This window comes from Amphibalanus amphitrite, unplaced genomic scaffold (genome assembly GCF_019059575.1).
Source record: "Amphibalanus amphitrite isolate SeventyFive unplaced genomic scaffold, NRLGWU_Aamphi_draft 001709F_arrow, whole genome shotgun sequence".
Lineage (NCBI taxonomy): Eukaryota > Metazoa > Arthropoda > Thecostraca > Balanomorpha > Balanidae > Amphibalanus > Amphibalanus amphitrite.
Genome location: NW_024883202.1, coordinates 53,001 through 77,623, shown reverse-complemented (window position 1 = coordinate 77,623; position 24,623 = coordinate 53,001). Strand labels below are relative to the sequence as shown.

Below are 24,623 nucleotides of genomic sequence, written 5' to 3'. Positions count from 1 at the left end.
GATCCACTCACGGCACACTTCAGCCAGACTCCTCGGAGTAGGTGCGCGCGCGCCCCTCTGCGGCGCCGCGCTGGTGCGCTCACAGCCAGCGGGTTTCTCTCGAGCCGTGTCCGGGGTCAGGTCGGTCGCTGACCGCCAACTCTCCGTCTCTCTGCCGCGGCCCTCCCTGGAGGGGTCGTGACACCGAGTACGGCAGATCCGGCTACGGCGCTCGGCGTAGCGCCGTGCTGCGTCGACCGCTCGCTGCCGGGCCGGTCTCTCCGCTCGGGAGGCGCACGGCGAGCGTTCGGGGGCAGCGCAGTCGTGCTCCGAGCGGGCTGAGTCACGGAGGCTGCACGATTGGATCGGGTCGGTCGGTACGGGATGTCGTGCTGGGCCCGCTCGGGAGAAAGCACAGACTGTCTGGTGCCGCTGGGAGCCGGATGATCGGCTGATCTGACAAGGTCTGCTCGGACCTAGGACGACGGACAAGGGCGATCGGACACTGAGCTGATCGCTGGGCTGGGAACAGGTCGCCGACCATCGGTCTCTGAGACGCTGGGTACTGGGCGAAAGATGCTGGCAGGACGCCGAATGGCTTCTCAACTGAAGCTAAGATTGGGTGCTGAACAGGGATTTTACTGAGCACCTAACTGAACGTTCGCCTAAACTTTAGGCTGAAGGCTGGATTTTACTCCGGCTTTGTCACTGGAATTAAGCCTAGCTGAATACCCGATCGGGCACTGAACTGAGCACCTGGATAGGCACTTGCTTGTCTGAACCCCATCGCTCTTGTCACTGATCTGATAGATCTGCGTGCTGATTTTGACTCCTATTCCGACTGTGATCCCGCTGCCCGGCGTGACACAGCGGGTGACACCCCAGCTGACAGGGAACATAAACGGAACACGCTCTGCACTGCCCCCTGAGGATGTGGTCGGCTGGGTATGACTAACGTCGCCAGGCCGCCCAGCCGGGTGTTGGACATGCGTCCGCATTTTTATGGCGAGTACGTGGCAGACGTGTGGTCATTGTGGAGCTGCAGTCATTCAGGGATGATATACCGAGCGTTTAATGCGTCATCCGACATTTGTAATTACTTGACAGGTGTTATGAAACGATAAAGGGAGACAGCGGGCTTGCATACGCAACAGCTGTTTTGAGGTAAAAGCTAGGTCTACATTTTAAGACCGTTTGATAACAGTTTGATAGAAGCGTGAACGCACACAGCATATGCTTATAGAAGCTGTTTTTCTTAGTTACCTTCAGCATCGAACAGCTGACGCTAGCGAAGGGCCAACCAGCTAAACGTCGGAAACGAAAATCAGTGACAAATCGAAAGCATTCTGTAGAGCTGTCAGCGCACATCGAGTATGCTTGACTCGAAATGTTTACAATAACAAGACAACTGTGCTTACGTTTTGGCCATCTCAGCGCTTCTGACCTATTCCAGAGTACTCGTAGCTCCACTCTCCCAGTTGACCTTGACAAAGTGCTGCCGGCTATTGGCCAATCCGTGATCGCGAATTATTCTACGCAGGTCAACCCAATACCTACTCAGTTCCTCCGTGCCAGTTACCAACCACCTCGCCTCTCGTGGTGTAAACGCCACCGATGTTCTCTTTCTCCCACGACCCGTCGTTAAAGGAAAAGGGCCACCTTTAACATGGGGATTGAAACTGAGATAGCCATCTTGTAGCCCGTGTCCGAAAACCTATCTGTCTACCTCCTTACGGCCGATTTCGGCCTCCATTCGTAGTTATCGGCAATTTTAAAAGAAAATACGCCAGGAATGCGTTCTTATCCCAGGAATGCGTTCTTATCCGACAATACAGCCACCCGCGGCGAGGCTTTGGTTTTTCACCAATCAGCTCCAACCAGCTCAGCTTTAACCAATCAGCTTATCTGACACAATCCGACGAGTCTGTCTTCTGAACGCTGATTGGCTTGAGTGTGACGTCATCGCTATGCCATCATACAGTAGGTACCGTAGAGAGTATCAACATAGTACCAATATGTTAAATAGTTTTAAATACTTTTTCGCGAATTGTGCACTTCTGGCACCAGTTTTAAAAAGAAAATGAAAAATAATAATGTCAAAATGAAAAACAACGATATCTTCATATTTCACGAAGGTGGCCCTTTTCCTTAAAGTGGAGCCATGCCGATGAACGGAGGGTTGGTTTCTCTCGGGTCGTGCCAACCCCCGGGCTGCGGCCGCCCTGGCTCGCCGTGAGGTGCACACCCGCGGCGGGTTTCACCCATTAGAACTGTTAGGATGTCGGCCATGCACAGTTGCGATACAAGCAGAGAAAGTGGAATGCGAGTTGCGAGCGCTGTCCGATTGGACAGCCGGTCGAGTGATTGATTGCCAGGTTTTCGGAGAGTTCGGATTGAAGCAGTTTGTGATAAAAATGCGGATGGGGTTTTATGGTTCATGCTGACAAGCAGGATTTGACCTAGACGTGAAGTGGATTAGCATGCTTCTGAGTAGGTACGGATACCTAGATCCGTGAGTGTGCCTTTGCCAATGCATTGGCGGCCGACGAAAATGGTGCTGTTCTGCCGTATCTGATGTGGCGAATGTTAGCAGTGGACGTTGCATGTCGGCTCATCTGATAACCAGTGGATAGCATTGTGTGCCCTGTTGTTCTAGGTGACTCTTTATGAAACGCAAACAAAAACGGATAATTTCTTTTGGTCACTGGTTTCCACGAGCTCAAAATACAGAACGGTGTTGCATCACTTACATCAAATTTGAACATGTATCCTGATTTGTCGGACCAGCCCAGCTTATCAGCTAACTCTTGATAATCATTTCTTTGATGCTGTCATCAATCTAAGCTTTTAAAACTTTTTACAAGCGAAATTAATAGATGGCAAACCCGCACCATTAGCGTGTCGCATGACACGCAAAATACCTACCTTTGGCTGACTCATCCGCCCTGCCTCGATCGACACAGACGGGTGACATATAGGAACACCAGCGCTGTCCCGAGCCGGATCTCGCGGAGGTCGGAGCCGCTCGGTCTGCTCCGGAGCGACCCGCCGCTGTCAAACCCGGGTGACACGGTGTTTGACACGTCCGACACGGGTCTCACCGACAGCCGACACCGGTGACACCAACTACAAACGCAGCTGGCGGATGTGCCGATCGACTTCAAAGGGGCGCCGCGAACGGTCCAGCGCCGCATAACGGGTCCAGGAAGGTGGAAAAACTACCTGTGAGCGTATTGTTCAGGCGCGGATGCTTTGAAATTGCGCCGTAGAAATAAGTGGGTAGGAAGTAAACGTCCAACAAAAGCTTCCGAGGAGTGCTGCTTGCGGATTTTCAGTGGATTGTTTCCTATCGTGCCCACTGCCCGCTCTTGGTGTCGTTTATAGCACGACTTCAAAGGTTTGCGCCGGTGCGGTGCACGTTCTGTGCCGTTTTTCCATGTCTGCAATGAGCCGGGAGGCGACTTCCTGCGCCGTGCGGCGGGTACTGGACTGGGGCACGATCAGAGCGATCCCGGCCGTGCCGGCCCTTCGGGGGATTGGAAGCGGATGCTCCTCCGGCTGCTGCCGGCCACTGCCACCCCAGGCGGGTCGTGAGGTCGCAATGTGTGCCGACACCGGCGCACAGCTGTGCTCAGCACCGGTCAGCGCCGTTATCTGCCGCTGCCATCAGGATGTCGACTGACCGGAGACGATTCTGTCGGGGACCTGACCGAGTCTGCGGCGCCCGATTCGGTCGGCCGCCGCTCAGCCCGGCTCGGAGACTGCAGCTGTGCGTGTGGCTCCGTATTCCAGAATGATCGGATGGAATTCATAATCGACCTGACGGCTGCAGCCGCTTGTCAACCGACAGTGCCTAACGTTTATCGACAGTGGGTAAGGTCTCAAGGGCAAAGTCCTTGCTGCCAACTGCTACCGCTGCTGGTGGTGTGGTAGGTGACGATGGGCTTGCAATGCTAACGCTAACAGCAATTAACTTTATGTCCAACAACGATGAGCTCAGCTTGTGATATTTCTGTTTTTATTTTCCAATGGACATTTGTAATTGTGTCATCTCTTCGTCTGATGTCATTGTGGCTGTAAAAACTAATTGGCCACGTGCTAACTTTTTTATTTCATCGCGATATATTTTATCTTGGAAGGGACTTATCTCTTTTTCCATCATGATCCATGCTTGCGTTATCAATTTTTACTGAACGTTGAAGTGTCCTTACACAAAGCTTGCGTGTTTCTTTGTCAAACTCACGCCACTCAAACAAAGCACACGTTACGTGGACCGCCTCCACATGACCTACGCGCCTACATCACTGATACATACGCGCCTACATCACTGACGACAGACGGCCTTGCGTCATGTTGACTGAAAGCCGTGACTGCCCGACACACGTCGGTCACTGGGCGTGGACCGCTATAGTATCGGCGCTGCTGCCATTGGCACTCGTCTGTAGACACGCCGTGGATTTTCCTGGCTTTCCCTGAGAGCTGTGCCCGCCGTGTCGAACGCGGATACCGGCCCTCACAGCTCGCTGCTGAGCTGAGCAGGGAACACGGATGGTCACTCAGCGTGCCAGCTCAAATGGCAAGCGTGTCAGCATCTACAGACTGATGCGTCTGATCGCGCCTTGGCATGTGGACGTTCCGTCAAACGAAACGGTCGCGGCGCCGTACAACCGGAACTCGTGATGCAATATTGTAAGTCGTGAGCGGGACTTATTTGGGATGAATCACACCGCCGGCGCGGCCCCGCCTGTGCTCTGCACCGAAAAGTGGGCGTGGTCTCTCGGCGAGGAGGGGCGGGCGGGTCCGCCGACGCCCTCGCCGACCTCGCTGTAGACTGCGCAGTGGCCCAGGGGCCGTCGGCCCCGTCGCTCTTGATCTGTTCGGCGAATTGGGACCATTTCGAGCAGGATGCGGCACGCCGCCGCCCCCGCCCCCGCTCGAGCCGCCGCCGCCCGTGCTGAAGGTGTCGATGGAGGGCGGCCCGTGCCGCCTGGAGATGTGCGCAGTACGGCGGGTCTCTGGGCGATGGGCGGCATGCTTCGTCACCTGTCGGCTACATCCGGGACCGGGATGGTGCTGCGATGCCGAGTTTGGGGTGGCATTGGGCGTCTAGTGAGGCGGTACCTTTTTCGCAGGCTTTTCCTACCCACGGCTTCGGAGGTAACTGATTAGTGGAGATAAATCTGGAGTTGAATGGGAGAAGAGTTATTGAGCTTCTTTATTTTCGATTCGTCAGAAATGGTTGATAATTTGTCAACCAGCGCCACTTTCTCCATCCACCACCTGCTCCTGATTTTGAAGTTTTCTTTATATGCTAGTCTTGTCACACACCGTCTTTATTTTGCTTCCGATTTTATTTTCGATAGCTCGGTTTTTATGATTCTGGACCTAAATCTAGACCATCCATTTCTCTACTTTTCTTTGGTCTTTTGTCTTTTGTCCGTGGAGTCAACTCCGATTACGAGCTGTCCATGACGGACAGTGACCACCCTCCCTGCCACCGACACCGCCGACACTCAGCAGCCGTCGCTCTGGGCCGCCCACCGCGCTACATTGGGCGGGATTCCCAGCTGCCGCGGGAGCTGCTAAAGCGACTACAATGCGCCGCGCCGGCCGCGTTCCTGGCTCTCTGATTGCTGCCGTGGCGCGCACTATAACTCGGCGGATCCTGGTGTCGCTGTCGGCCGACCGGCGGCGGCGGTATGGGCTCTCTCAGTGGGCTCTGTCGCGGGGTTTTCCACGGCCTGTTGTACGCCGTACAGCTCCCTGATGAGCTATGGCCCCTGAGGCTGGGTCGGTGTCGGTGGCCTAAAAGGAGGGCGCTCTGGCCGGGAAGCCTGGCTGGATAGATAGATGATCTGGTAAAAGTGGAGTTCTTGTTCGGTAAGAGCGTGGAGCGTTGCGGAGCTCAAATGGAGCAATGTGTCATGTCTCAGCTTCTGTTGGGTAATGTTCATTGTCCCGGCCAACTACCTTCCGCGATAGACCGTCCATCCTGGGTAGGTGCCTAGTCAGATCACGCGTCCGGCAGTGACACGCTCCCAGATAACCACCTTGATGGTGTAACGCGACAGGCGTGACATTGCCACGTGTCTGATGTCCGGGATGGTGGTCAGTGACGGCCGGAGGGGACGACGGCGCGCGTGCCGACTCCCAGGAAGGAAAGAACTGCCATCGTGCGCGGGTGTGCACACGCTGACAAATCGTCCGAACAGCACCGCTGTCGTGTCACGGCCGGCGCGACATGCTGCCAGCCGCGTCTCGTGTTCTCCGGGACGTGTGAACGGTGCGGATCGAGCGACCCGAAATGGGCATCCGGCGCCGTTCCGCGGCTCCGATTTGGCGCTGGGAAGGTGATATTGCTCTCGCCTTGGAGCGGGATTTCTGGTAGTTAATCACGGGGGATGTGTCGAGGTCATGGCGCGTGGCTGAAAATAGTCCCGGACCTCAGCTGGCTGATGTGATCTGCTCAACGTCAACCTGTGAATCAGCGACGCGTAAATGCGCACAATATGATGTGTAATATGCAATATTAGCTTAGGGGTTTGAGTCTTTCTAGAACAAAAAAAAAAAAAAAGAGAGAAATTCCTTCCTTCCAACGATTTTGTGCTTTTCGCAATTGCAGTAGATTTTTATCTACTGATCACCGGGCTTCCGTTGTATTCAACTTTTTTATTGCAGTTACGATAACAATAGATCTATTACGCATAGATACGAGTTCGTATATGCTGTATGGCAATACACATTATTCCGGCTCCCGACGCCATATTCCTTTACTGAGCTTTGACAACCCTGTCGATCCAATACATCTTGTCTGTGGTACACATTTCCTACCAATAAATAGATTGCATGTGGTCATGTCACCTGCTAGTACCGTACCAGGTATTATCCAATCCCCGGGCCGGCAGTGGCTGGTGGTACCGTTTTGCGGTGCCCCGGCTGCCTTCACGACAGTCTTACTTGAGGCCGCGGTCGAAAACTACTTTGGCCTTAGCGGGTATCGATCCGCCGATTTTTGCCGTCTGCCCCGATCGGCAGACACGTTTTCCCGGTTGGTGATCACCCGTACCGGCTGGCCACAACCGGGAAACGTTGCCCAGTTGCGTAACCGACACTAGGACGATGGACTTAATTGGGCAGAAAACAACAGGTAAATCGCATCCTTGTAGGTACGTGAAAAACTGCCAAAGACGTCCTCTGTGTCATGAGCTGGGCAGTGGATCGCCATGCAGGATGTCCTGTTCGGCACTGGCATGGTGTTAACGGCTGGGTGAAAAACGTCTGCTGATGTTTAACAGAGGTCGTGTCCAGTTACCAGTGCCGCCCCCGTCTCGGCGGCCAGCCTTAGGTGGACAGGAAAGTGGGGCCAAATGAAGTGGCCATTTTTCGTTGCGTCGCCCTCGGCGCCTGGCGCAGATTCGGCCAAGATACGGCCGCGACAGGTCCGTGGCGAGCCATCGCTGTAGGCAAGTCCGTGGTCCTGTGGCGAGCCTCCGCAGGTCTCGTGTCGAACCGTTGCTGGTCCGTGGTATTTCACGGCAGGGTCTGGGTGATCAAGTGCAGGTCCGTAACGACTCGCGGTAGGTCCCGTGGCGAGCCCTCGCAGGTTCATGGTGAGCCGCTTCAGATCTCGCAACTAGCCGTAGTGGATATTAATTAAGACAAACCATTGCAAGCCCTTTGGCAATCCATGGCAGGTTTCGCGACGTGCAATGGCAGCCTCACTGTCGCAAATACAGAACAATGGTGCGAGTGCGACCAATGATGTTACCGCATTCGGCGAAAGTTACGTAGGCATTCGGCGGTGCTGGCGGGCGACGGCACTTTGTCATACCGGAGTGGCTCACAGTTGTCAGGTGCGTTCAATAGACTATTGTGTATGCAAGAAAACGGGTTTAATTAAGGAAATGAATGTCATTTGTATGTTGCGTGTCAGCTGGTGCTTTGTCATAGCTTGTTGCAGTTGGACTCGAGCCCACCGACGCTGTTTAACAGTTTAGTGAGAATCCTGTTCGGGTTATGTGAATTTCTTGACTTGTGTAAATGTTTTCCTGTTGCTGAGCTGGCAGTTTCTCTTTTTCTATATCAATATGTCCGTCTAAGGAAGAATATGGTTTTCAGCATGTGTATCATTAGAAATGTGAATAGCATAGGCCAGTAAATACGCTTTCTACCATTCCCTTACGCTGAAATGGGTTGCACTTGTTTCTGGAGAAATGATCCCACAAATTCACCTGATAGCCTCAGTTTACGATTAAGCTAGCACTTTGTTATCTCAAACATCAACCCAGAAAGATAAGGTCGACTTCAGTGCTATGATCCATCGCCGTTCGACAGATAATGGTTTCCTGGAAACATTTAGGGTTTTAATCCGACTAGTGCCAAAAATCTGTCCACAGATTCGTCAAAAACTAATCCCGGAGACATCAAGCCTGGTATCACGGGGAAAATCCGAGGCATTACACCTGTTTATTATGATAAATATGTTCCTAAGGCCCTAGCTGTCCGATCGCAGTTCGCCCCACGTCGGCGCGGTCGTAAACTGTCCGTATGAAGCGCTCAAAAGGGGATTATTTTTACTGTTCACGCCTTATATGTATGTATACCGGATGCCTTGTACCGGATCTTGAGCAAACTGTGCCAGCGAGGCATTTTTGGCCTATTGCGGAATTGTCCATCTGTAAAACTGGATTTTAATTTGGATGTTATAACTCTGCGTACCTATGCTGCTTTGTTCTTTAAAACTGTTGATTTTCAAGACATAATTTGTGAATTTTGCTGCTAATGCGCAGAATGAGATGGAATGCTATTCAGTGATGTTAATCGGGAAAACAAATTAACACTGCATCTATGTACATCCAATGTCTGACAGTTTGAAAACTGCCGCCCGGGATGCATCATCTGAGTTGCCCGTTATGCAATTTTTGAATCCACCTCTACCATTCCGTCTAACTGGTTCTCCAAACCATCCACCAATAGCGGGGAGAAGTATGTGCAGCGTGCACTGTGCCCATTGCCCATCCTGCACCCTGATTGGCTCTCGGCGCGTGCCCAAGGCGTGGGACCCCCTGGGCACTGGGCGCCTTCGCCGGAACCGCCTCAGTCGCTCGAAATGCAGCAATTCCAACACGGATCCGGGTCGTTTTATCCCGGTTTTATGCCGCAGTAAAGTGGAAACGATGCTCTGTGCACCTCCGCGGACGCTGTTTTGTGGCCAGAACTGGTGTCAGGTAGCGTGATTTCGCGACGTGACGAAATAATAAATAAGTCGGTTAGATGACGCCGGACAGAAGTAAGCAGGAGCAGGGTTCGCACAGCTGAGCAGTGTACCAGGGTGGCGACAAAACGCGCTGTGACAACTGGTAGCTGCGTTGGCGACCGTTGAATTTGGAATGTCTCCACCACTGAGGAACGATTATTCGCGAGACGTGGGGCATAGGTGATGAGGCATGCTGACCCGCTGCAGGGCGCCGGAAAAGGAGGAGCCACAGGAATATAGGGCCCGTCGCTCGGGCACCGCCACATTCCTAACGTCCATTGTTGGGTACGCTGCCGACGTTTTATGGACATACGGACATCGCCCGACGCCTGGTATTGTTTTCGCTTTGAATTTCTCCTGAATTAGTTCGTGAACTCATGGCATGGTCATAAGTGGCAGTGTGGGATTTTTGTTTTAGTGTTTCTGCTATTGTTCCTGGGGCATTGTTCTGCTTCCTGCTGACAGTCGATATTCGAGCGCTCGCTGCGGTAGGCATAGCTTGCATCCCTGGCCACATGTTCATGGTATCCATATTACAGACTTTCTGTGAGTTGCAGACATACAGCCATGAATGATGGGGTGACTTGGTGGTCAGACCGCCTATAACGTGTGCTCTATGGAATCCAATCGCATCGATAGCCTGAATGACCGCCGTACGGTGAAATATGACATCCTATTTCTTCACATGGTCATTGCCATTTAATGCGAGACTGATGATATCTTGCCGTGAGTCCGGTTTGATTTTCTGTGGAGTTTGGGTATAAGTCAGATGACTGCTGATTTTGCAAGGCCAGCTGTTTTAGCCAGCTGGCAGCGTTCGGTCGACTCGCTTTCAAGTGTAAACATCGTTCTCTCTTCTCTGGCGCCTGCAATGAAGAATTAAATCAGGCGCGTTTCCGAGACAATATGAGAGTTCGTGGCTAAATGGATGCATTTTTACGTTTTTTTATTTATTTCTCATTGAAGGGCACGTCCACCGAAAGCAGCGGCTATTCATGTCTCGAGTCATTGCATGCTGAAGGGGTGACAGCGCACATTCATACAAACATACCCGCACAGTGCACCACACGTATCATAACACAACACACGAACACGAGATCACTGACACCAGAATACAGTGAACACAGTGAAAACTCTCGGAGCCGGCGTCCAGTCTCAGTCGGAGCGCTATTTCTCCAGCAGATGCTCCCTCAGTCCCCGTCTAAACCTTGCGGGACGTCACGTATGTATGTTCCTCAACTCATGCGGCAGCAGTGTTGTACTCTGCTTCGTGTGAGAAAGGGAGAACATTTTCTTAAGCCACTGCTGAAGAGATTGAAAAAGAAACATTAAAAGTTTAAGCCATTGCACAGTGGGGATTTTTTCGATCTAGCGCCTATTAATTCAAAAAATATTTTTTGGATTTTGGTTTATTTTTTGTGTCAGTAGGGCTAAGAAATGTCTGAATTTTTCATATATAGCATTGTTTTATCTGTATGTCCACAGCAAAACTAGGGAAAATGCGCCCAAAGTTCACATTCATGCGTGATTACTCAATGGGCTCAGCAAGGCCCGAAAGTATAGCTCAATTTCATTGTCCTGTCCTGTTGGTTTTAATCTTGCGAGGTCTTAAAGTTACATGTCTTCTGAAACGCACCTTTATTAGGAATGGAATGGCAAACAGAAAGTATGCCACAACCTTACTAAGGTCACAAAAATGCCCTTTACAAAAAACCCTTACAGACACCATATTGAAGGAATGGTATTCTAAATAAATGTAGGAAATCAACAATGTTCTCCACACTTTTCCACTCCGAAATATATCCTATCGAATTCGCCACTTTCTTCTGCACAAGACAACGCCTAGTTTGGCTGCCGAAACTTGCCTGAACACGGAATATTCACATTAGAGTATCTTAACCCGCGCGGGGCTGGGGGGGGGGTAAATTTTACCCCCCCTCGCGAATTTTTGCGATATCTCAAAAACGGCGGCGCGCAGCGCCGCCAAACTTTCAGTACCTTTTCTTACATCAATTTGACACGTTCCCTGAAAATTTGAGCGAAATCCGTCGGAAAATTTTTGAGAAATTGACGTTTTAGTGACGTCATGTTCGCCATTTTCGCCTCAAAAACGGCAAAAGTTCAAACGCCGCTAACATCTTCATTTTTAAAGGAATCAAGACGTAACAAAAAAGGTTATACGTAATTTTACTTTGTCTATCAAATGGCTATCTCGGTTTTTTGAAAATTTTGGATTTTGGCCTAAATTTTTTCAAAAAACTAACTTTTTTTGGAAAATCATTTTAAAATCCAAAATTTTGAGTCTATCGAAAAAACCGGAATATATGTCATAGAAGTGGTCTATGTGCAGCTACATACCAAATATTAGAAGAATCGGTTCAAAAATGTGGGAGTTATTCAAAATTTTATGACGTCACGACACACAAAATTTTTGAAAAATGACTTTTTTGGAAGCTCTAGACCTCGTACGGAAACAAAAATAGCACCATTCGATTCGCCGTGAAAAACTGCATCAGATAGACACCTTTTTAGGCCTTAACAACCAACTTCAAAATTTGACCTCACTTGACCTGACCTTGACCTGACCTCGACCTGAAATTCATCCAGAGGTGGTCCATATCACTTATTGAGTGTGCCTATTGAATTATATGAGTAAAATGACCCATAAAACATGTGTCGCACATGCCCTTTTCTATATTTTGTTTTTTGGTGACCTGACCTGACCTGACCTGACCTTGACCTTGACCTCTGAATGATATTGTATGCAACGAATATTGTCTTGGTAGCCTAAGAACACGTTTTGGGCGATCAGTCTCAGTCCATGACTCCATTCTTCGGTAACTACGGTGCAAGGCCGATACTGTAGAAACTTGCAATTTGTACCCTTGACCTGACCTTGACCTTGACCTCAAACTTTAAATTAAGTACATGTTTTTAGTAGTTCGTGATGAGAGCTTTCGATTGGCGTTTGAATTTTCCAAATCGGACCATTAGTTCGGGAGATAACAGGGGGGGGGGGTAAAATTTACCCCCCCCCCCCCAGCCCCGCGCGTTCGGCTGGAGACCCCAGCCCCGCGCGGGTTAACACCCCACTCGAGGAGCGCTAGGGCAAACAGCACGATATAGGTATGTTCCGGACATAGGCGAATAATTTTACTTCGTGATTTATATGATGCATATTTTCTGAGACACATTCATTAGGAATAGGATGACAAGCGTAAATTATACATACCGTAACCGTATTAACCATCGCACTTGTGGGGAGGGGGAGAGGGACGGGGTCGGATAAAACCCCATGGTTTTCCGCAAATTACTCGCGCAAAAAGCGGCCGATCGCGCCGAAACCTTCGGTACCCTCGAGATCATCAATTTTACATCTAACCTAAAAATTTCATGACTCTGACCCAACTGACCTTTGACCTGTGGCATATTTCTCGAGACCATGTTTGGCCGGAATCGCGATTCGGCGTATGCCAGCTCACATTATCCGCGGTTTCCAGTCTTTTTGTGGTTTTAAACGTTCAAATATGTGAAATGATGTTGGTGCCATGCATAATGGTGGGTGTCAAGGTCACGTGAAGGTCAAGTCAAGGTCATTGACCTTTTGATGACCTTGGTTCACTTTTTCGAGTTTTACTTGTTTCTAGGGTAGTTTTTGGTGCTGATTTCGATTTTAGCAGCCATTTGAATATTTACGAAGTAGTTCTAGTGCCTTCGTTCCATGTTACGAAGCTATCAGTAGTAGGTGACACTTCTATGGATGGCCGGCAGGACGCCTACTAATTGATCTAACCTGACCTGACCCGACCTGGCCTAAATGCATAAAGACATCGTCTGTGATCAAAACTAACATGAAATTCGTGATCAGCACCCCAAAATACCCCGTAACACCCTAACTTTGCGAAGTTTCAAGAGGTCTCGATTTCCCAACTTTAGTTGGGTCATTAAACTGACTTGGAAAGTCAGCTTATGACCTTGGACTTTGAAATTGGATATATTCGGCCTAATTTCGTCATAGGCAGCACGCTTGACTTTTCCGCGAAGCTCTAGCTTGATCAGGGGCCAAACGGCTGAGCGGGGGTCCAATCGAACCCCCTATACTATGTTGATTATGCACATTTACAGGTAAAATTCTCACCAGGACACACCAGCCAACATCTGTGCACAATCTGGCTACAATTCTACCTATGGTTTGCCCTCTACGAATAAATACGTGCTAGATCGGAAAAATCCCCACTGTGCATTGTCATAAAATACCACGAAATTACCATGAAATAAATGAAGTATGGTATTATAGTAGCATAGCCTACGTTATTGATATTCATTTCAATTTGATGCTCTTTGATTGAGCTACGCTCTTGAAATGGCCCATTCCTGGTTGGAAACCTTGACTTAGGAGCTAACATTTCTAGTGAAACTCACTTTTACTGCTTTTACAATTAACATTTAAAGCTCCGAGAAAGGGCACGAAGGAACGGTCTTCCTTAGTTGCCTTTTTTAGGAAAAAAAAACTGTAGCATTTGGAGTTTTGACTTAGAAGTGTTGTTAATTTGCAAGCTGCCAGCCGTCGCACCCATGCTGTTGTCACGCAATGGATGCGCCATTTATGCCCATTGCCGGCGCTTGTTGCGTGTCACGTGACACGACTCCGACTCCACAAGGCGAATGAGCTCGGACAAACCTTCGCACAAGATGCTACCCGGCGCTCAACCACTTTCAATAGCCGTGTTTACATAGGGTTCCCTTAATCTTCCCCTATTTCTCCCCTATTTTCAGATCGAATTTTAGGCATCATAGCGATCGCGTGTAACGTTGCTATGGGCGCTATTGTTGTTAGAAGCATACAAAGCATCGTTTATGCTGTAAACAATATAAATTGGGCTTATTTAATACTCGAAATTCAACAATTCATATTTTGAAGTATTTTTATCCTGCCCTTCAATTCCCTCTTTAAGCGACAAATAGGGGAGGATTTGGTAGCGTAGCGCCTTTCCAAAAGCTGCTACGCTACCATATCCAGTGGTTCTCAAACTAACACATCACAAAAGCGGCGTGCTGATTGGCCGGCAGTTCCGAATCGTCCGACTGGTGGTCCCCGACTCGACAAGCGCACGTGCGCCGACTGAGGATTTTTAAGTGGCATTAACGCATAAACGGCAGAAAGTCAAGGCAGAAATTCGACAGGTGCGGTGTTCTGATATTGCCGTGGATGTGATTACACCTACTTGCAGGGGCGGCGCCACGGGTTTTCGATAGGGGGGGACGGGGACCGAAAATCGAAAATCCCAAAAGTAGATACTGATCGTGTATGCAAAAAAAAAACGAGGCACGTAACGCCGCGAAACTTGGCAAGGCCCAAAACACATCGAATAGTGCATCCCGTTTCCAAACTTATCCTAGGACACCTAAGATCGATCACCTTTTCAAGCATCCTTGCCTCTAAATTAAAATTTGCAGTCTTGCCAACTCAAAGCTGGTTTCCTACAAGCTGCGAATTGCTTAGGTATGAGTAGCAGTGCCAGCTACTCTTACGTTTCGTACTTTCAAATTTTCGATCTTACGTCTGGTCAGCTTCAGGGCTTCACCATCATATAGTCATGGAGGAAAAGTGGGAATGTCTTCTGCTCTGACAAGTGCGCCAAAATTGCAATATAATTTCAGAATCATGACATCACCACCTGATCCATATGCAACGGGCAGGGTGCAGCTAATGGCTAGCCGTCAGTGGTCATGTCATCGGTGGTCACTCAAAAGGCCATGCTAGGTCATGGAAGGTCACCAGCCGTTATTTGATCACACTTTCTGATTGATTTTACTTGCCAAGAGCTTTGCGGGAAAAACGAGCGCATGCACCGTTGAAAAAAATGAGTGAAAGGGTCTCAGGTCCGGCGACCTCTGCAGGTGAAATGCCCCAGGGTAGGATTCCGGTGCTTGTTGATTAACTTCGTCAAAAATGGCAGTAGAGCTGTGATGTCGGCACCATTGTGTTCGTCATGATCGAGCTGGCGCGACCTGCATCGTTCTCATATTCACCCTCCAATCGTAACAACTACAGCAGGGATTGGCAAATGGCGGGGCACTCCCTTTGGGAGGTAATGAAGGTCTCTGGAAACATCATCCCACATCCCTTTAGCATTAGTGGCTCTCCTTATGGAACAGGTTTCTTGACTGGTCTGTTTCACCCCAGAATTCAAAGACTAGTCAAGGTAAAGCCGAGCGCACCACAGTGAGCACAATTTGATAAGCTGGTGTATCTCAATTTTCATGTAGAACCTTTCACGTATCACGTACCTAAAACCCTTTCGTGCACTCATGCAAAAGCAACTGCCATGTTTCAACAGCTGGTAATGGCATTTTCACAGCCGCTGACGTAAGAAGAGGAGGGATGGGGGGCTCGATTAGACCCCCAGCCGTTCGGCCGCCGACCGAACTTAGTTTTGCAGAAAAAAACGAGTGCTATCGAACCCCTTGACGAGAGGGAGCCGATGCTATATCCAATTATAAGGTCTTGGGCTACTGCGTGCTTTTTTGGTCCTGCCTGTGATCTATCCGAACACTTCTCCCCACAAGTGCTGGGGTTAAATGGCATAGATTTCAAATGGTTCCTGTGGTAGAACTGCCATGCTTGAATTTGACTAATTAGGAATGGAAAATTTTCATATAGTAACGGAAATCTATGGAATTTCAGTGAACTTGGTTTTATCGGCAATGGGGTCTGGCAGTGGGGTGGGGAGGTAATAAGTAATAACCCTGCCTGGCGCCCCAAAAAGGGGGCACGATCCCCGAGGCCCTGCCGATCACCTTATAACTACAGGCATCACAGCTCCACACCTTTTGCAGATGGCCAGGACCCCCTGCGATGCATCCCAACAGCAATATTTATTCAGAACCTGCCTTGATTAACCAACGATGCATTAAATGCGACGGATAGCTCTATAATGCATTATTATCAACTATTGAACGGGCCTCGCCGATAGGGGGGTACTGTACCCCCCTAACTTTCGATAGCGGGGGACCTGTCCCCCCCGTCCCCCCCGGTGGCGCCGCCCATGCCTACTTGAATAATAGCTCAGCCGTTTAAAGTATGTTAAATGCCAGATAGTTTTCTGATATTTCTTGCTTTGAGCTTTCATGTGCTATCACTTTTACCTCAGTGTCTAGTCTGGAAGCTATTTGGGAGAGCCCTAAAGGTAAGTAAAAATTGCAAACTGCTTCTAGAATGACTTAGTTGCGCCATATTTGTAGTGAAGCGAGGTAAAGGAGACAGAGGATTCCTTTATAAGGGACATTTAAGAGACAAATAGGGGAAGATTAAGGGAACCCTATGTAAACACGGTTAATGACAGCCTTTTTCGTGCATTTTTTTAGGGCCAGTGATGTCAAACTTAGATTTTCTGCGAAGCTCAAGCACCTGCTCATGATTTAAGAATTGTATATGAGACAAGCTCCTTGTTAATTTGAAGCTTCAATATCCCATCTTTTAATTGTCTTATTTCATGCATGATGTAACACGTTGTTTACGACTGGAATAGCCCGTTGAACGGTGCGATACACTCTTCTGTGTGACATCACCTGGGCTCTTGGCGCTATGTCATCTGTTGTGTCATGTGACACCTGACATCACGTCGTGTTTATAACAAACTTCCCGCCGCCACCGCGGCCCATCATGCATTCATCGTTGGCTCCTATGGAATCTCCCGTGGCCCGCTCATCAGTTAGCCGTCGCTGTCGCGTATGATCGATGCAGTGCAGCCGTTTAGTGCTATCAGCGGCTGCCGTCACCGTCCGGCTGAGAGGTGATGGATGCTGGGAGGTTTCTCAGACGGGTCCGGTCAGATTCCCCGCCGCTCCTCGCTGCATGCTGCTGACATTGTTGGGCTATGTTTGCGACGTTCTCTGAGCTCCACAGTGCCAAAAAGATGCAGGCGGCGGCGGCGGCGAGCGACCGTTTGTCCTGTCTGTTTCTGTGTGTGTGTCTGTCTATGTGTCTGACTTTCCGTTTCATTGTTCACATGTCTGTCTTTCTGTCTGTCTGTCTGTCGGTCTGTCTCTGTCTTTGTGCCTGTCTCTGCTATTTTCTCCCTGTCTGTATCCGTCTGTCACCGCCGCCGCTGTACCCTCTCCAGTCCGACCCACCCACCATGCCCCATCAGATCTCAGCGGGGCATCGGTCGCCCAGCCCTCCACTGAGCACATCACCCCGCTGCCTGCTCCGGAACGGATGCTCTCCCTGCCCTGACCCTTCACCCACCGCGCCTCCGCCGTTACCACACCTTCGCCATCATCATTGGCTTCCTGCCGCATATTCGCGGTAACCCTTTCCCGTCACCCCGCTGGCGCCACGGAGGTATCCCCGGCCGCCGGCGCACGGGTGCGTCGTTTCCGGCGCGGCGGCGGCGAGGAGCGGCGCAGTGATCGTTCGACACCTGTGTCGGATGTGACAGCCGCCGCTGCGTGTCTGTCAGCCACCATCCGCCATCAGCCCCGTCATCGGTCGGCGCGGCGGGGTGTAGCGCTCCAATCGCGCCCCCATCGCGCGCGCGGTGTGTATGTCATTTGTACAGGTCAGAGGAAGTTAGTGAAGGACTTTGGGGCGCGGCCGGCCGGCTGACCGGCTGGTGTATGGGATACAGCGGCCCCGAACCATTCTGTCGTCGATTTTGGCGTTCAGACTCGCTGTTTTTGGTAACATGTAAGGCATTGGAGTATCGGGACGGATCACATCCGTCCCAGGGACATCCCTGCGCCTCGTGCCGTGACCACGATGTCACCGCGAGGCGCCGGTAGCAGCGGCGGCGGCGGCGCGGTGAAGTCACCTGCCCCGCCCCTGTGGCCGGCCGGGGAGCGCCGAGTGCCGACGCCGGCCCTCGAATGCCGACGGAGCCGCACCGACACGGCAGAATACGCGATGAGCGGGGGTGGGGTCGCTGTCGGACTGAGCGAGTGAGGGCGCGGGCGACCAGCCAAACAGACTGGGGAAAAAATCAACGAAAACCGACCACATGAATACGAAAAATGCTCTATCCATGGTTTGAAAAACGACCCCGTGACCGAATTAGCTTATCGCAATCCCTGGATTTACGAGTAATCGATGAGTTTTGATAAGCAAATACCCCTTTGATGCCGTTCGTTACACCGCTAGGCCTGTTACTGTCAGCTCGGCGGGGACAGTTTCGTTCGATTTTTCTGCCGCTGAGCCGGGAGCGGCCGGAAACGATGTGGCCATCGATGGACGATACGATATGACGGTTTGATGGGTGCGGCCGGTGCCTAGACGCGACGCGCGACATCGTAGATAGCTGCCGCTCGGCCGTCATTGAGGCGGTTAGGTGTGGAGCTGCATGTACCAGTAGGTGCTGAGCTGCATGTAATGTCAATGGAGCTGCCGCGGCTCCCAGCGGTGGTCTGTGGAAGGATGGGTCTCCGGTAGTCGCCAGGATTTGCGGTAGGGCCGGTGGCAGCTGAATGCAAGCGAATCCTGATAAAGATGTTCAGGGGATGTGTTCATTAATTGATGACGTTGCCAGTCTTTAAGGTTTTCTTGGTAGGTACATGGTGCATGCCAACCGCTTATTTTAATTCAGATCACGCGGCACCAGTACCATAGCATATTTTTTATTTTACATTATAATAAGGGAAAAATTCGCGTATGATCAAGGTGGCATTCTTTTTCCCAAATGTGCACAGAATAATCCACTCATTTTTTATCAGTCAAGCCGCACATGGCGCATGCGAATCTGAGTCTACCGACCAGATTCCATGATTGCTATTTTTACAGGTCGTTTGACATAATCCAGCCGATGCAAATATAACCGTGATGCCTTCCAAACAACATCCGTCCCTCATCCTCCGCACATCCGACTGCGCTGTTCGCCCCTCTGACGTTCTCTCTCCTCTACGGCAGGATGGTGCGGGAGCGAGCCGAACGGATGGCCAAGCTGAAGCAGCAGATGGAGGAGGAGCTGGCCAGCCGGCAGCGTCAGCGGGAGGAGCTGAAGATGCACGACGCAGCGCAGGACAAGTAAGTGATGGGTAGGAGCTATGTCTAAGGATGATAAGCTATGTTGGTTGTGGATCGCAGGATAAATTAACTTGGAAGTGGGCCTAAATTAACTTGCAAGAGGACGCAGCTAGACGGAGAGTTAGCTGTTAGACGAGATTGTGTCACTTTTCGTTCGAATTGTAGCCGGATCGCGCTGGCCTCTTATGGTGAGTGTAGTTCGCTTTTTTTAGCCAATCGTCTCTCATGCCTGAGAATATTATCAGATAACTAGTTATCCCAATGAGTGTGGAGAGTGCGGACTGTGGGATGTGAGACACCCTGTGGGCACCCCAATGCAGGATAGGCCACTTCCATGGCGTCATTTGTCAGTGTCCTGGCTGTTCTTTGACCGGGCCCTCAGCAGGTGTGCCCTCTCAATCACTTTCACCACTAGAGGCGGCGATTTATCAGAGGATCGCCGACATCCGCTCCACACCCTGTTCCGGTCTGGTAAATGCCTAGCCGGTGGTTAGATAAAAGGTAGTCTTGGTATGAGCAGTGGGCACCTTTCGATGACATGCTATCTGGTTTGGAGATGCACAAATTACTACGACGGTTTTGTTTGTTTTGTGGTTAAAATGGCCAAGTAAAATATGACAAATGAGGGACTAAGGAGCAGTATACCTATTACCTACGCATCTAAAGCTGGTTCCAAATAGGCATTTTCGGCCCAGAACCTCTTCCTCTGTAAGAGCTGTAAATCATGGCCATTGGATCTATCACATGTACATACAATAAAACGGCCTGGGTTAGCGCATCTTCTACACAGTCAAGTCTGATTGGTAAAATATGCTCCAGAACACCTTCGTATTTTGAGGTAGAATATTTCCCCAGCCCGACTTGCGACTCTAGAGCAGGTGCCTCCCAATTGGCCGCTGAATCCACCTCCTCTCTCCAATCGTCTTGGTGCGGTTGGAAGCTGTCGTATTGTTCAGCTTTGACAGTGTCAAGGGAAAATCTTCGGCTGCCGGTGGCACAACACCTCAGAACAATGCATGTTTCTCTCAGAGGTCACGAACATCCGCTTGTGCTGTCGCACTGGATCATTGTTTCTATATGAGCTCGGTAGTGTGCTGAGTAGACCCGTCTATGGTCTCTCAAATTGACATGATCTCTGGTCCTTGGGTCACACATCAAGGTCGGCAAATGGGATGAGTAAATCTATCCAATGGTGCAGCCCATTACGCTTGCAATGTCTATACACTCGAGACAGGGGTTGTTCTCAGCACCAGCCCCTGGGAAGCCGAGTGTGTGTGAACTGGCTGTCGTGTGGCTCCGTTTATCGTGAGATATAGGATGTGGGCAGGTGAGGCTAACCCGCACGGTCCTCGAACCGGGCCTTGCGGTGTGAAATTCGGCTCAGCCGGACCGCCAGCGATGGCAGATGGGACCTGGCGTGCTCTGATTGTACGGTATCGTTTGTAGTGGCGGCCTGATAAAGGGCTTCGTGTCGGCGACTTTTGTAGATTACGGTCTCCGTAATTCGTATGACCCGACGTGGCTTAGTTCGTAATTTGTTTCTAGCGAAGACCGATATCGTGTTTTTGGATAATTTATCTTTGATAGACACCCAGACCTAAAACTTCATTCTCTGCAGTATGATAAATTATTATCTTAGGACGTACTTGCTTCAAGAGTGTAGGAGTGCTCTTTGAGAGGGTGTAAACACAGGACGGAACTGTACCGGGCGGCCCGTACTGCCCTAACGGTGTTGTACACCGTCTGGATACATCGGTCACAGCTATACAATTACAGCAGTCGCGCGCCCCTGAACACTTGGGTGCATTGCCAACCATGTTATACAACACAGGGTTGGGTCAGACAGGGCCACCCCTTCCTCCAGCTGCCGCCTCTCGAGCGGAAGGTGTCGCGCTGTCGCGTGCGCCGCCATCCCTCCTCTTATGGAGCCGGCGCGCCCCCGTCCAGTCTCCCAGCCGCCCCATTGACAGTGGAGTGGGATGGGGACTGCAGTCGTGATCACACGCCTGGCGCCCGACAGTGTAGCCGGAAACGTGCAGCTCGTGCAGGGCAGGGGCCACCGAGATGGGGCCGACGGGTGAGAGACCGGTTTTAGAGGGATGAGAGTAGTGTGTCGGTGACTAAAGATGCTGTTGTGTTGTGTAGGTGGGTTGTTTTGGTGAGACACCGGACTGAGTCAGTGTATTGAACCACAATTTAGTGGATGGAACAGATGTTAACCAGTTAAATTGCCATGCTTCTGATACAATTGATCTTGTTATTGGAGATTCATTACGCAGTTTGATTAAAATCATAGACATTTAATTTAAATTGAAGACGAAACGTGTGGCTGGTGCCAGTATCGTATTGATGGCCCATATACTTGGCTCTTGATGTCCGCCATCATCGCTACGCTTTTATCCGGGTATCTTACCTCTCTGTCCGTACCTTCAGAACAGCTACCTTTGGTCTGAATTGTCCACTGTCCTCCCTGCCCGCTCCTCAGACTCTCCGCCAGCACACTACCCCTCCCCCGCCTCCTGAATTGTCCCCTGACCTCCCTCCCCGCACCCTCAGACTCCCTGCCGACTAAGCCCCCCTAAAGTGTCCCCTGGCCTCCCCGCCCTCCCCTCAGACTGTCTGCCAACTACCCGCTCCCCCTAAAGTGTCCCCTGACCTCCCTCCCCGCACCCTCAGACTCCCTGCCGACTAAGCCCCCCTAAAGTGTCCCCTGGCCTCCCCGCCCTCCCCTCAGACTGTCTGACAACTACCCGCTCCCCCTGAATTGTCCCCTGACCTCCCTCCCCACACCCTCAGACTGTCTGCCGACTACGCTGCCGAGATGGAGCGCCGAGACGCGGCCATCGAGTCGGCCCGCCAGGAGCGTCTGGCTGAGCTGCGCCGGCTACAGGAGCGGATGGCGGAGCAGATGAGCAGCCGCCAGCGACTCGAGGAGGAGGAGCGGCTCCTGCGCGAGCAGCTGGAGGTGGAGCAGCGGCGGGCCGCCGCCGAGGAGGCCGAGCGTCAGGAGGTGGAGCGCCAGCTGTGCAGGATGCAGGAGCAGCGGCGAACCATCGAGCTGCAACTGCAGGAGAAGGAGCAGCAGCGCAGGGACGAGATGCTGCAGCGCGAGGCCATGCACAGAACGGTACGGGGAGAGAGAGAGAGAGAGAGAGAGAGAGAGAGAGAGAGAGAGAGAGAGAGAGAGAGAGAGAGAGAGAGAGAGAGAGAGAGAGAGAGAGAGAGAGAGAGGAGGCAGAGAGAAGGGAGAGGGGCGGGAGGGTAGTACCTAATGGAGGCGGGGCGCGGCAAAGGGGGCGGCCGGATGCCAGGGGTCATGACCCGTAGCACAGAGAAGATGAATGGTTATGTATCAGACCGGGGTTGAAAGGTCGCAGTGAGAGGCTCGTAGTATGACGTCCGGCGCTGGTCCGTATGCAGCGTGGGTAGACGCTTGTCGGGACGGTTAAAGCAGAGGTGTGGTGAAAAAGGCATCGGGAAATGGAATGCAGAAGGAAAGACTGAATGAAAGGAAAGATCTGAAACGAGGAGAGAATACATTGAGATTTGAGATGGATGACTTACGAGGCGTCAATTTCAATTAATTCAACAACTACAATAAAAAGTTACTTGCATTTCTTGTAAATATGTGTTCATCCCACCCTTAGACATAATTATTCGATGTTGAATGACGTTGAATTGGAATTATGTTGGATTGCTCTGTCTGGGAATGTGAGCGGGTTATTCGCAGGTGGTCTGAAATCAGCCGACGCTAATGGCTATTATGCAGGTGTGTGTGCTTACATACGGCTTAACTATCACGATATCTCAAACTGCACGTGGCTCAAGGCACCCATCGTCGGTCATTGCTCTGAATAACAATTATTTCTGAGCTCCATGGCTTGATTTTAGCACTGCCGTGCATGACGCATGAAGAAGAGGAGAAAGTCTGGTCGAGAGGTGTCGTCATGCATTCTTCTTTGCTACGGCGGGAGATCCGTAAACAACCCAAGAACAAAACAGGATTCCCAAAATCTAAATAACGGAAGCCTAAATACCTCTCTGTCCTTCGCAACTACTGAGCCACCAATGCACGTATACGACCCGCCAATTAGCCCTCCCTTCTCTCCGTTGTCATCCGGCCTTCACAGCGTACACATACCGGATCCCAAACCAACACCGGATCCAGGCGGCTGATCCTCAAAGCGGGTCAAGCCCCTCCGTCCGGTCTGAGTACCTCCTGGGGCCGCCCCGGGTCTCAGACCCCCACTGAGCGCCGCCGTGACCCCGGCGCTCCGCTCAGTTCGTCTGAGAGGGGCGCAGATTCGCCGGATCTCGTCTGTCCGTGACTCTGCGTGCGCTGTGCTGAACCGGTGGCGGGATGGAGTAATCCGCCGGCTCCGGCCCCGGGTCGGCAGCGTGAGGGAGGGTTCAGAGGATAACGGGGCGACTTCATGTGTGTCTCTGTCTGTCTGCTTCTGTGTCCGTTATTCTTTCTGTCTATGTGTCTTTATGTCTTTCTGTATATGCGCCCATTCGGTTGGCTGTCTATTTTTCTTCCGTATTCTTTCAGCCCGTCTTGTGTCTGTGTTCTGTTTGTCTGCCTGTTTTTCAGTCAGTCTTTCTGTCTGATTCGTTTGCCCATATGTGTAATTTTTTTTTGTCTTTTTGAAGGTGTGAGTGTCTGGCTCCCGGTATGCTTTCTCAGTGTATTTATGTATCTACTTTATCCGTGAACATGCGTCACTTCCCCCAGCCTTTCCCCCTTCCCTTCCCTGCCTCTCCACGCTATGGAACAGTGCTCTGTTTGGCTGTCACCGCCGGCCCGCTGCACGATCCGTCGCGCTGCTCTCGCTGCTCCTAGTCGCATGTTTATGACCCGTCCCGCGGCGGTTCGGCCATGCCTGTCTCCCCCGGTATTTTGCATGCCGATCGCGTGTCTTCTGCAGGTTGACGGTCCACCGGATTTCCGGCGAGCCAAACGTTCACATGAGCCGACGATCTGTCGTCGGGTTTGTGTTTGTGATGCCCGAACGGTCAGTTTATGACAGATCGCTGGGATGTGTATTGTGTATCTGTCTCGAAGGATGTAATCCCATGGATCGTATCATTGCGGTCGTCGCGGATGTTCGATGTCGGCGAGTTGAAATGATCACTATCTGGCGGTAGGGTGTGTTGATCAGTCAGGGGAAGTTCACGTGCATTGTCGCAGATCAAGGGTGAACGGTCATTGAGTAGATGACGGACGCCGAACCGGAAAGGTTGAAGTGGGATTAGTACCTAGACATGTCAAGGTCCATAGTTGAGGAGGTGAAATGGTGTGTTATGCTGTAATAACGGATTTACAGGTGTTGGTTGGCTTAAGCCTAGTCCACGGCAAATAGGAGG

The 24,623-nt window shown here is 51.1% G+C and overlaps 1 protein-coding gene across 1 annotated transcript in view; it reads left to right on the top strand.

Annotated features, from left to right (window-relative positions):
* Positions 1–24,623, top strand: part of LOC122374773 (meiosis-specific nuclear structural protein 1-like) — an 85,987-nt gene that overhangs the window by 44,513 nt on the left and 16,851 nt on the right. The window contains exons 3-4 of the mRNA XM_043353746.1: positions 19,140–19,256; positions 22,053–22,383. Of these exons, the coding sequence (XP_043209681.1) occupies positions 19,141–19,256; positions 22,053–22,383 (447 nt within the window). The 5' untranslated portion in view covers position 19,140. The remainder of the gene's footprint in view (positions 1–19,139; positions 19,257–22,052; positions 22,384–24,623) is intronic.